The sequence below is a fragment of the Cyrtonyx montezumae genome, unplaced genomic scaffold (genome assembly GCF_038088225.1).
Source record: "Cyrtonyx montezumae isolate F1298 unplaced genomic scaffold, pur_monq_1.0 scaffold_36, whole genome shotgun sequence".
Lineage (NCBI taxonomy): Eukaryota > Metazoa > Chordata > Aves > Galliformes > Odontophoridae > Cyrtonyx > Cyrtonyx montezumae.
The window spans coordinates 8135411-8148144 of NW_027072041.1; the positions used below are offsets into that span (position 1 = coordinate 8135411).

At 35.9% G+C, this 12734-nt stretch overlaps 1 protein-coding gene across 1 annotated transcript in view; it reads right to left on the bottom strand.

Annotated features, from left to right (window-relative positions):
- Positions 1 to 12734, bottom strand: part of FRMD3 (FERM domain containing 3) — a 139113-nt gene that overhangs the window by 47514 nt on the left and 78865 nt on the right. Inside the window, exon 4 of the mRNA XM_065745643.1 lies at positions 7970 to 8048. Coding sequence (XP_065601715.1) covers positions 7970 to 8048 — 79 coding nt within the window. The remainder of the gene's footprint in view (positions 1 to 7969; positions 8049 to 12734) is intronic.

Genomic DNA, 12734 nt, shown 5'->3' on the forward strand with positions numbered 1-12734 from the left:
GCCCTTGCACCCAAATCATTTGTAAGAATACTGAAGAGAACTATCCCTAAAATAGAACCCTGGTGGAATCCTGCAAGTGTCTGTCCACCAGCCTGATGGAATCTCACTTACTATTAACCCCTGAGTCTGACCCATCAGCCAATTGTTTGCGTACTGCATTATGTTTTTGTCTAGCTGTATAGTGGACATTTTGTCCACATGGAGACTGTGAGAAACAGTATCAAAAGCTTTGTTGAAATTTAAAAAGATTACATCAACCAGCTTCCCTTGGTGAACTACATCAGCAATCTTGTATAAAAGGAAATTAATTTCATTAAACAGGACTTTCCTCTTGTGAACCCATATTGGCTGTATCCATAGATTGCACTCCCTTTCAGGTGTTTTTCAATAGCTCCCAGTTTAATCTTCACTTTTTTGCAGGGGCCAAAGTGAGACACGTAAGTCACAAGGTTCGAGAAAGGAACATAGACCTCAGTGCTGATTTCTTCCCAATGATAGCCCTGCAATTACAGAGCTGAGCTCAAGCCATCATATACTTCTGTCCCAAAAGTAGTCCATAAATGCTATTCATCTGTCTTTAAAAATGTGTAATTCCTAGCACTTGCTAGTCTGAAGAAGCAGCTCCGTTTATTTTTTTTCCCAAAAACAAAAGGGGTTTGGCTTCACTTGCTAAGGAGGTTGGATCTGTTAAATTGTTCACCTGCCTTCCTACTTCATTTCACATACATTCCCATTACATTAACAATTTTTAAAACGAGAATATTAGAGTTTATTTTTTCTGCAACTAAGTTTCTGTTACTATGCTGTTGTCTGTATTTGACCATTGAAATGCAGGTAAAGAGAAGTTGTTGTGGCCTGACATCTTTCAAAAACTTTAATCAAATGGTTCTAAATTGCACTTTCAAAGAAAAAAAAAAAAAGTTATTTCCAAGACAGAAGGCAAGAGAGGAAATGCAGAACAGAGTGCAGTTCCCAGTAGAGACTGAAAAAAATCGTTGGCTGGGACACCAGGGAAGCACTTGAGCTTAGATAAAGGGCAGGGAAAAATCCATGCAAATATCCATGCAGATCGTAAATGCCTTTTTTTTCAGAGATTTTTTCAGCAAGCTCCATTGGATGTTACTCATCTTCTTCAGGCAAAGGAGCCAGGACAGTTTAGGACAAAAATTAGACATTATGGAGTTTTCCTGAAAGGAGTTATATGCACTTCATACTGAAAGTCAAAGTTGTGAGCTTTGCAAGAATTTGTCTCAACCTCAGACACTTTCTATAATCCTCATAAAGTAATTTATGTCCAAGGTCAGCAAACACCTGACTACTTACTTCAATAACGCTTATGTACATACTTAAAACTAGCTATACTTAACAGATTCAAAGAACTTACAGATTTAATCTGTTTTTTCTGGTTCTTGTGCACTTCCACCACTATGTTTTTGCAAGCCCCAGCACAATGTATAACCTGACTTACAGTCCTGACTAAGAACTCAGGCTTAGCGGCAAGCCAATAAACATATGCTTCTAGCATTTATGTTCACAACTGTCTATCATTCAATAACCTCATTTCCATCTATTATCTGTTTGCAATACAGATGACTCAACTCTAAGTTAGACAAACTTTTTCTGGAACTGTGGATAGAGGGTCAGTAATGTCTATTCTTGTTTTCAGACATCACATTTCCAACTAATTGCTTATTTATTTACCTATTCAAGACATTCAATGAAGAAAGAAAGCTTTCCCACAATTATAATCTGTAGTTTGTCTGCATCATGTTATCTTTTGTTTAAGTTACTTCTCTCATTCTATTACAGTAACAAGCATTTCACCTGGAGCTGCCACAGCCTTCTCTGCCAATAGACGTGGCTGTCTTGAGAGACATTGTAAAGTTTCCAAAAATATTGTCTCAGCAGTGTATGACTTTGACTGTTCTGCTTTTTCCCAAGCTACACTGAATACTCAGGTGCAGAGTAGCGGAGTGTAAAGGCTTTGTTTATGGCATTCCTGGACTGGAAGCCCTCCTCACCCACCAGAGTTTTGTGAGCTCTTTATGTACACTAGCCTGGACCATAATTTTGCATCCTGTTTTCTACAGTTGCTAGTATCAGTTACACTGCTTGAAGTCTAGTTTCCTGGCAAAGCATATGAATATAACCTAAGTACTAATGACTACATGCTAGTATTTAATTCTACAACTAAGAGATATATGTTACTTGCTTTACAATGCCACCTAGATAGTAAGACAAATAGTAAAAACACATATTCTCTAAAAAATGTATGATTTGTCTACTTACAAATATTTGTGAAGTACTTTGATAGCTTAAAGAAAAGCCATCATTCAATTCACTGTTTATTAAACATAGTTGACAGCTCATGGAGTCAGCACAAATTGTCTCTGAAATTATCAACTCAGTGTGCAGCAACAGTCAAATAAAACAATAAAAATTGAACATCATTGAGAAAAATACTGATAACAAGACAGGAACATTCTGCTGCTTCTTTAAGTCTTCCTGTAATCACACTTTAAATGCTGTACCTACCTCTACTCTGCATCTTACAGAGGACAGAGCTGAGTTTGATAAAGAGAACAACTAAAACAAGTGCGAGAACAGAACATTCCTTACAAGGAGAGTTGAGGGGAAACTAAACTCAGCCTTATAACACGATGAAGGCAGAAGAAAAGGTGAATGAAGAGCTGCTAATCACCAAATCTTAACAGAGCCTAGAGACATCAGTCCAATGAGAGGATTGTTTAAGGCATATGAAAGAAAGTACTTACACGGGAGTAAACTGACAGAAAGGCTGTCAAGACAAACAGTACAATTCTGTCCAAAAATGTAATTATAAGCCAAATGTGCAAGCCAGAAAAAGTTATTAAAATGAATAGGCAGGAACATAATTGTTAAAATTCCTGCTAGCACAAGTTAAGGTACCTAACATAAGTGAATTTTTATTGGGTATAAAAAGATCATGACTTTTTTTGTTGTTTTTATTCTTGTTTTTACGCAAAAACATGACAGTTATGTTCAAAACACCCACAAATTACTCCTATTAACAAGCACATCACAGTAATGTACAGTAGCTGCCCTTTCAATTCACCTTATCAGCCATAAGCCAAATTCTAGTAGAGAAATGAGGAACTGGGGACATAGTCATCGTGACTTCAAAGCATGACCTTTGCATTCAGACATGAGAAATATCAATCTAGCCCTTCTACTCAGAAAAGGACAATTGTATGATCCACACACAAATATCTAACACCAAAACATGGTGTTATTAACAAGGCAACATGAGCTACCTTGTTAATTTATTTCTGTAAGCGTCTTTTCCATTAACATGCTTCTCCAGGAAGAATCACTACCTTTTTTTGCATGCTTTGAGGAAAGTTGTTGGAAGGATCAGCTTATTGAGAGACTTTATCTTCCAAATACATATTTGAGATACTACAGGAGCATTACTGCTCTAAACTAACCCCTCGCTATTGGAGGAAAAAGTGCCGGACTTTTCCAGCAAAAAACAGCATCAAGTACAGCTGGATGGCACCAGGGTAAGTTAAGCCCTGCATGCATACAACTGTACTATTCTTCCTCAGTTAGCTCACTCAGGGCCCTTTGATTTGCCATGTTTACATTCCCTCAGTCTTTGCTATTTTATATGATTTCCAGTTAAGCACTTTTCATCTGCTTCTCTTGTACCAAGTACCTATTACACTGTTTTATGACAGCCTAGTGATTGAAGAACTGCTTCTTGGATTAGAAAACATGGATTAGGAAAAAAGTGCATGATGACAGCTAGCTGCAATAATCCATCTTTGGTTAATTCCACTAGCTACTCACCCATGACCCGTTTTTTCTACAGTAATCGTGGATTACTGTTGATACAGTATTATCTGTAGCATTTTAGATCAATCCTTTGGGACCTCAAATGACTTCACATTTTCTCATTTTAATTATGCACACTCTATATAATGTAAGGATTTAGAGATAAGAAGGCATGAGGCCTTGGGCTGCTTTTTTACATTAAAAAAAAAAAAAGACTTATTTATTTATTACCTAAACAAGAACACTGAAAGGAAGTAAACAGTAGAAATCTGTGCCCATATGTGATGGGTCACTGGATCCATCTGTTCACACTCCCATGACTGTTCACAATCTGTTCACATGTAACATTTCATGCTTACACAGCTGTGGACTCACCCAAGGCTCTGACCTGTGATCAAACAGTGAAGAGATGCACAGAGCAAAAAACATCCATGCTTTGCAAAAGAAGTACTAGGATGCTGTTTGTACAGGAGGTTGAATGGCCTCTTTAGTTACAACTTCCTTTCCTGGCAATCTTACATTTTTGCATGTCAAGCCAGAAGAATAATCTTAACCATTACAGTGAACCCTGTATGTTCTCTTCATCAAGACAATAATGGCGTATGCAAAAGCAATTGAAATGCAGTGCAGTAAAAGATGAAGAGAAGGGAAATAAAGAGGAAAGAGAAAGTAGCAGCAATATTGAGTCTACGCATCGAGTCCTCCACTCTGTCCTGTGGAATGTAAGCCAGAAAACATGTAAAACAGAAAACATTTCTTAATCAGAAAGAAACTGAACCTATGTTTTACTGGCATGTGAGGCAGGAAACAAGTGAGATGTGAGGCCCTGCTTGTTACACTGCTACTGCCTAATTGAAAAACAGTAGTTATTACTCCCAGTTAGAGATGTCAAGATGAGTCAGTTAAATGTTGTTTTCAAAACCTTAGGAACCTTGTTCTGACTCCGTATTGCCCATAAGACTGCCAGATCATCTGTGAGAAAACCACAAATGTACCATTCAGAAGTCTGATATCCACCAGATACTACACGAGACGAGTCAAACTCAACTCTCAGAAAGTCTGTCCTCAGAGCAGAGAACTTCTGCTCTTCCCACTATGGTCGAGTATTTCTCTCTATATAAAAGATCACAAACTACTCAAAAATCTGCTTTCACTGTCTGTATTGCAATCTGCTGAACCCTCAGAGCACCTGAAATTACATTCAGAGGCACATACAATTGTAGCCATTAACCAACTGCAGAGCACACTGTGATCAAGGACCACAGAATCTAAGTCTCCAGGACTATACTGAAACTTAGTTTGAAGTTCACAGAATTTCTTATTTAGCAATATTTTATCTCAAAACGTTTTAACATCCAGAAGCAGGCACTGATTTTATTTCAAAAGCATGGGAGTTATCATTAATTAAAAAGTGGGAAGATGAAAGAAAGCAAGTGGAATGGTATAACGTGACTGACAATATTCACACATGTCCTGAACAGTGGAACTAAGTGTAATGACAGGCAAGCTCATAGTTCAATGCTTTGCCCAGAGCATTCCCAGTCACTGCATATGTGGCGTGCACACATTTTCAGATTATTACAGTTTCTCTTCTATAATACTGTAGACAGAGGAGTGACTTGAGCTAGGTTAGTTTTCTGAAAACATCTCCTACTGTAAAACAAGATAATACCTCAAGGATTACAGTCGTCTACCAAAGGCAGGTCAGAAATGAAGCAGCAGTAATCTGAGGAGAATACTCAATTTTCTTCACTCTAGAAATATTCTCCCTATTTTACACTATTTTCACAGAAATTACAGAATTTATCCCATACATATAGTTTCATGTACCAAATATATGATTTTTATACCAAATATTGCCATGGAATTTTTAAAAATATATAGCTCTTTTAAGCAGCTGTACATCTCCCTGATATCTCTAAGATGCTCCATTGAAGATTTAGTCTTATATGACTTTTACAAAGACTACACTGACAATAATTCACGAGGGATTTAGACCAGGTTAATTAATATTCTGGATAAAACGGTAATATGACAATGTGGTAAGATAAGTCCTACTGTCTTTTAATTTCTTCATCTAAGTGGGGACTGTGACACCCATCAGATTTCTACTTGGCTGAAGAAGCAAGAGAGCAGATCTGTGACACATTTAGGCATGTACAGAATACGAAATGCAAATACACTATTATACCATGACTCACCTGACCAATAATATAAAGTACAGTGGCCTTTAAGTCAAGGATTGGCAGTATTGCTCATTTATTTTCTGATTATCTTAAGTATACACTGCAAAGAACATGTGATCAGAAAATTGAAACATGAAATTTTCACAAAATTTCAGAAACAGAAACAGAAAATTTCACAAAATTGAAAACAACCCTGCCATGAAAAAAAGCTGCACCAAACAGATCATCAGCCATCCAGGTTTCACAACTGCCCTCTGTCAAGTATCAATTGGCATTCTTCTTGTATTTCACTTGCCGTTGCAATTAAGAAAAAAAAAATCCAACCAATTCAAACGATTATATTGAATCTGACCTCCTTCTTTAATCAATGAAACAAACTCTCAGAGCCAAGTTACATGACTTTATACTTTACTTGCTCATTTCATGAGAACTTCCCATACCTTCTTATTGTGTAAGAGACCTGGGCAGAAAACAAGCAAAACTTCCTGAACAGCGACAGCAGGACACTATAAAGCTAATCAGATACAAAAAGGTATCATTTACCTTAGTTGAATATATGAAAAAACATTATTTCTGTTTTAAGGCAATCTAGTACCTTACTAGTAATACTTCTAACAAAAGATCAAAAAAATATTTTTCAAACAACAGCTTGACTTCAAATTGGTTTCTAAAGTGTTCTAGCAAAGACTAAAATATACTGACTGCACAATATATATCAATGAGCTTATTCAAGGTGCTTAGTGTTTTGATAAAATGTCTCCTGAGTGAGCATCAAAGAAGTTAAAGAAAAAAAATTAATTAAGGGTCTCAAATGAGGAAAGATCTTTCACTTCCTAGAAAGTTTAAACTAAGTCTTGTGAAAAGTAAAATATTCATTCAAAGGCCAACAGTAACAAATTCTGAAAAATTCTTGACTTCCTTGTTTACACTCTGTTCCCTCACTAAACAGTTTCAGTACCTGATTCAAGATAAATAGTTGTAATATGAACAGGATGTTCACATTCTAGCTGCTCTTTATAAATTGTAAACCAACCATTTGGGAGAATGCACGCCGTTCCTGAAACTTTAACTGTGAGACCAAGGATATTGGGATCACTCCCACTCACAAAGTGACTTGTGAGCACAGGAATTTGCAAGGACTAGGGAAGTAGCAATGAAGGTCTCAAGGCAGCAAATGCTCCACTGCACTGTAATTCTGCAGTGTACACTTAATAGTTAGCAGTGTGACCTGCTGACTATTACTGTGTTAATACAGTCCTGCACAGCTGGTGCAGAAGTCAAAAAAAGCTGCTACATTTTTTCCTCAACGATTTTGTTGAAAAATACCTAGAAGGAAGGGCAGAAATCCCATTCATTACATACAACTGAACTGCTGCACAGGCATGTTTTCAAAGCATTAGAAAGTTCCAATATACACAACAAAACTTCTAACATAGACATAGCTCTACTTTAAAAGTATAAATATATTTCACTTCCACATCAGTTTCTGAAGAAAAGTTGTTCATGGCTTAAAAATACTGTGGTGTTTCTGGTTCTAATGACAGACACATCAATTGGGAAAAAAAAAAGAAAAGAAAGAAAATTCATGTTGCTGTTGAAAGAGAAATGTTACTGAATTAAATTCACAGCTTGTTTCAAACACACACAAAAGAAAACCTAAGAAACAAAAAGGAACTTAATCCAGACCAAAATCCTTCCATGCAGAAGAGTCAGCATAATCCTTGCCAACCATTTGATCACTGCTTCTCTTTCAGAATGCTCTCTAACAGCACCAGTGCTTCTCTGTATGTTAGGAAAAGTCCCCTTAAGCTACTTTTGAAAGTCCACAGGTACACAATAAATATAAAAGATTACCAATAGCACAAATAGTGCATTTCAGCACCGTGAGAACTCTAGTCTACCCAAAAAGCTGTCGTATTTTGAGATGGTAAAATAATTCACATTAAATGCAGAGACAAAAATAATACCTGGTGAGCTCTTCTTTAATCTTCAAGGGTTCATGAGGGTAGAATTTCACTCTAAAGCACATGGTATATGGTGGATGAGCTGAAACATTATAAAGAAAAAGCATGAGACCAGTAGCAAACAACATTGCCTCAGCCACTCTCAAGAAGTGGCCTCCGAGAGTCCTACAAAAAGAAGCCCATGTGAAGGTTATCTCTGAATAATCAGGCAGGGAATAAAATAAATTAAGAAAATAAATAAATAAATACTATAAATGCACGTGAAGAGAACAGAATAAACAACAAAGGCAAAAGCATGTGCAAAATACAAGCATTCTAGCATCAATTTATACATGGTTTTGCATCTCACAAGTGGTACAAAAAAAATTTGGACTGCTTATTATTTTGTTGTTGTTGCTGCTGTTGTTCTTTTGGCAATTTAAAACAGGAAGGGTTTTTATCTAGTTACAATGAGATATGAAGATGTTATAAATAATTGTTAGTCCTCATAACAGTAATGCTAAGACAACAAAAATAGATGGAAATGTTAATTAAATTTAGCTAAGGAAGTTAGAGAAAGAATTGTTCTTTCTCTAAAGAATCTCAGTACTCAATAAGACTAACTTATCTATTCCTACTACATCAGCCATGGGCTTTAAATACACTTTCACTTAAAAAAAAAAAAAGTAAGAAAGAAAATAAGAGTAATGGAAAAGATTTAACTTCAGCAATTTGTGTCTCTTAGCTCTACATTAATTAATGCAACTTTATCCTACTGTTGCATCTTTGATAGCATTCAAGATCCTACTTAACGCAAAGTGATCATTTAGTGATTAAAAAGGGGTTGAAAGCAAATGAAAGACCAATATTCCAATTAAAAAAGGCATCTTGAAAACCACACTGAGGGTTTAAAATATATCAGGCATGGTAGGGAAAGCCCTCAGAACTATCTGATAACATTTATGGTGTTTTTTAGATTCCAGTTAGAAATAAGAAAAATCCTGCATCTTCAAAAAGTAAATGTTGTGAAGAGAAAAATTGCAGCACTATCACACAAGCCAAGGTAACCAACAGATCTTAAGGTAATCTCATGAGAGAGTGTAGGGATTAAGCAAGCATAAAGGCTTCTGTGGGCTTTTTCATCTTATGTGGCAGGACTGTCTTAAAGAGACTGAGAATTTTCTGTAAATCATACGGTGTTGCTATGTCCTTCCTGCCCTGTACTGAGAATCTAAACTCAGTGTCCCATGAAGGGAAATTAAGGAGTCACATTACCAGAACAAAGCAAAGCATAATGTTTGTCATTTTATATGGTCTGTCTCCTCTTAATAGGATTCTTACAACTAAGTAAGGGACAAAATATTGCACTTGCGGAAAATGCTTCCACTTAAAACAAAACTTGGTAGAAGAGGTAGCTTGTATTAAATGGTTAAGAAAAACTCCTCCTCAGTAAGAAGAGTCAAGTCTCCTGATAGAATTTTTTCTGCTTGAAACAGGGATGTAGAAAGGTCCTAGTTAGTAAAAGCCTACAGAAGATCCTAAATCTTTAAGCAATTTTTTTATGTCAGTGAAGTGATTAAAACTTTGCCTGTGACCAAGAAAGTAAACTTGTGGAAGAAGAGTCAAACTGATAATAGGAGACAGCCACAGAAAAGCAACAATGACTCTCCCCTGTGCAAAGAGTATCACAGCAAAGAAAGTTCACAACCAGTCAATAGCTAAGTTTATAACATTATCCTTGTAGCACAGCTGCATGTGATAGAAGTGTATTTAAACACTCAGAATACACATAAGACTGGACAAAGTAGTTTGAAGCCTTTTCCTAGACTCCTCCTTAGGAGAGCAGCAAGTTACACAAAACAAGGCTACTGTAGCCCGCTAAATAGATGTCCTTTTTCTACAACACACACAAATGACACAGTTCCAAATTGCATTTTGAAATATTAGAAAGAATATGACACCATACATTCCATTAATCTCCAGAAGTGTTACAACAAGACACCCTCCCTCAACTACAGAAGGAAGGACAACTCTTTTTTCCAGGCCATTTTTCTCAATTAGAAAATAAGCCACAACAAACATTTGAAGCACGAGGGATAGAGAAAACAAGTACAACTATCCACCTTCTTTTCTAACTTAAGTTTAAAATATACCATAAACATAATGTTCCTCCAAAAACCAACACAGATATCCAAACATTTAGAAAGGCCTTTTTCTTACAGATTTACAGCACTAGAGAAACACAAAAGAGAACCTCACATTCTCTCATTCTGTATATTCTTCTTGTGAAAAGCAAGACAGTCAATGGATTGTATCAGCTCAGAAAATGAGACTGTCAAGCCCAATAATTCAGTTCCTTGAAATTAAAATTACTTTCTAATTCTTGCTCAAGTGGATGCACTAGCAACAACAACGAACGTTCCCAAAACAGAACTCAGTTTTCAGAAGAATGTCTCTTCAACACTGAACTGAATAAAATCAGGGTTATTGTAGCTCTAAGCCTTTTCTCTCCAATTGGTCCTTTATCTATCAGATAAGGAGCAGCTGGTATAGGGAAATGCCCAAGGACTGTCAGAACATCCAACACTGCAGGCTTTCCTCTCTTAGTAAAAACAATTCACAGTTATAATCATGTTGAAGGATTTTATCACTCAAAACAGTACTGACTGTAAAATCCATTGCAACGGGGCTATCAATTTGCCAGATTTTGTGTTAACAGTACATAAAAGATGAAGGCAAAGGAAGAATAAAACCTATTTTAATTACGTGAAATGCTGAAACCTTCCACTGCTTGACCTAGACCCTCACGAAAGAACTTGCACAAACACTGTGCAAGTTTTTCTGTGGCAACAGATAGTATTTTTTTTAAGATTCTGACTGCCTTTAACTAAGATAAATTATCCCAGGTGCATTAAATAGTAAGGAGCTCTTAGCTGAAAACAAACATCCAACATCCTGAATGAAACAGACGGACATGGGACATGGAACTCAATGCATCTATTTTTAAGCAAGACCTCCTACATCACTTAAGTTGGTGATATATATGAAGAGCTTACAGGAATGATAAGCCTAAAAAACCCTACACATTTACATTACCATTTCCTTCATTGACAGAAAATCTGAAATATCAGAGACAAAATATTTTTAAAAATACATGAAAGACTTGATATATATCAAGTTCTAGAAGTGTTTGATTCCTCTTCATTTTTAACAACCTGTTTTTCAAACAGCATAGTAGCTGAGATCAAGCATGCGGCATTTTACGATTTTGTTGCATGTATCCAAATGCCTTCCAACCATATGTAAATCCAAGTATTCAAATGACTTTAAAATATTTTAAATAATTAGTATTAATTACAGACTACCCTTGCATCAGAGGAAATGAGTAGCTGTTCTTACAAAGCACATCATTTCAATGTTTTCTGAATTCCTTAATGGAAAGAAAGGAAACCTCCATCTAACTGTGATAAGCTTTCTACCACCACTTCTCCCAGAAGTCAGAATGATAGAAGTCATAATGCAGGTCCTATTACAGTCACTTCATCGCTTCACTTTCCATGTTTTCCACCTGCTACTAATTTCAGTCCTCACTTGAGTCACCTGAGGCTGTTAGACTTTTAAAATTAATACTAGTAATCCATGAACAAGCTTCTGGGTCTAAGTATTTTCATGGTAAACTGAATATTTTTTAACAAAACACGAATTAACCTTGTGTGCGTTTAGAAATTCAGTATTCTATACTAATATAGTATATTTTTAGAAAAATAAATGTAGTTTCCTGATGTACAAAAACATTCTTGAAACCTGTATGAGAGAGATATATATTTATCCATAATATACATGGACTCTATTCTACACAAGTATGTAAGATAGATATATATGTATATATCCTTCTTTTCTTTTCTTAAGGCATTAGCATAGAAACTAAAGTCCTTCATCTGGGACAAAAAATAAAATTAAGCTACACTAGTATTAAAGTGAAGTTGCTCACAAAATGTCAACTGCACATTTAAGACTATTTCTGTCCTAAATCTTAGGATGATAAGAAAACATCTCTGTTGGCCTCTAATTCTTTTTTGCTGTCACTGTTGAGATCTATCACTTTCCACAATGATAAATAACCTCAATAATTTTGCTTCTCTATAAACATTTTGTTTTCAGTCCTCAGAGTTTTGATTAGGAGTCAACCTCAAAAGCCAGCACAGGCCATCCAATGAGTTCATCACATCACGGCATCTTTGAAATTTATTAACTACCATCAATCACATCTACACAACATCTATATGTACACAGAGTTGTTTTGAATAAATCAATACACACTCAGTGCATCCATTGGTAGAGCTTCTGAACATGTCGCTATGCAAAGAGCACAAAACTCCTGCTACCTAAACATCAGACACTAAACACCATGAGCTATAACACAGTGAATAAGCTAGGCATAGGTGCGCCCACGTATATGCATATGTATGCACATCTTGCAATATATACTACTGTAGCATTAATGGGAGAATTGTTTTTACATATTTGACAATCTCTTTAGATTAATAACATTTTAAAATAAGCAGTCTCCCATATAAAATATTCCTTGTATTTGTACTTAAAAAACAAAGCTATTGCGTACAAAGAGGTATGTGAGTACAACTCTCCTTCATTTCATAATCTAAGTTGATAGACAACTTTTATTAGACAAGATGCAATTCCCACAGCCCTAAATTAAGTCTTCAGCAACAGCCAAATAAACAGCCTCTTCTGCTGTTGGATATAAACTTCTGAGTATTAAAGTACTTCT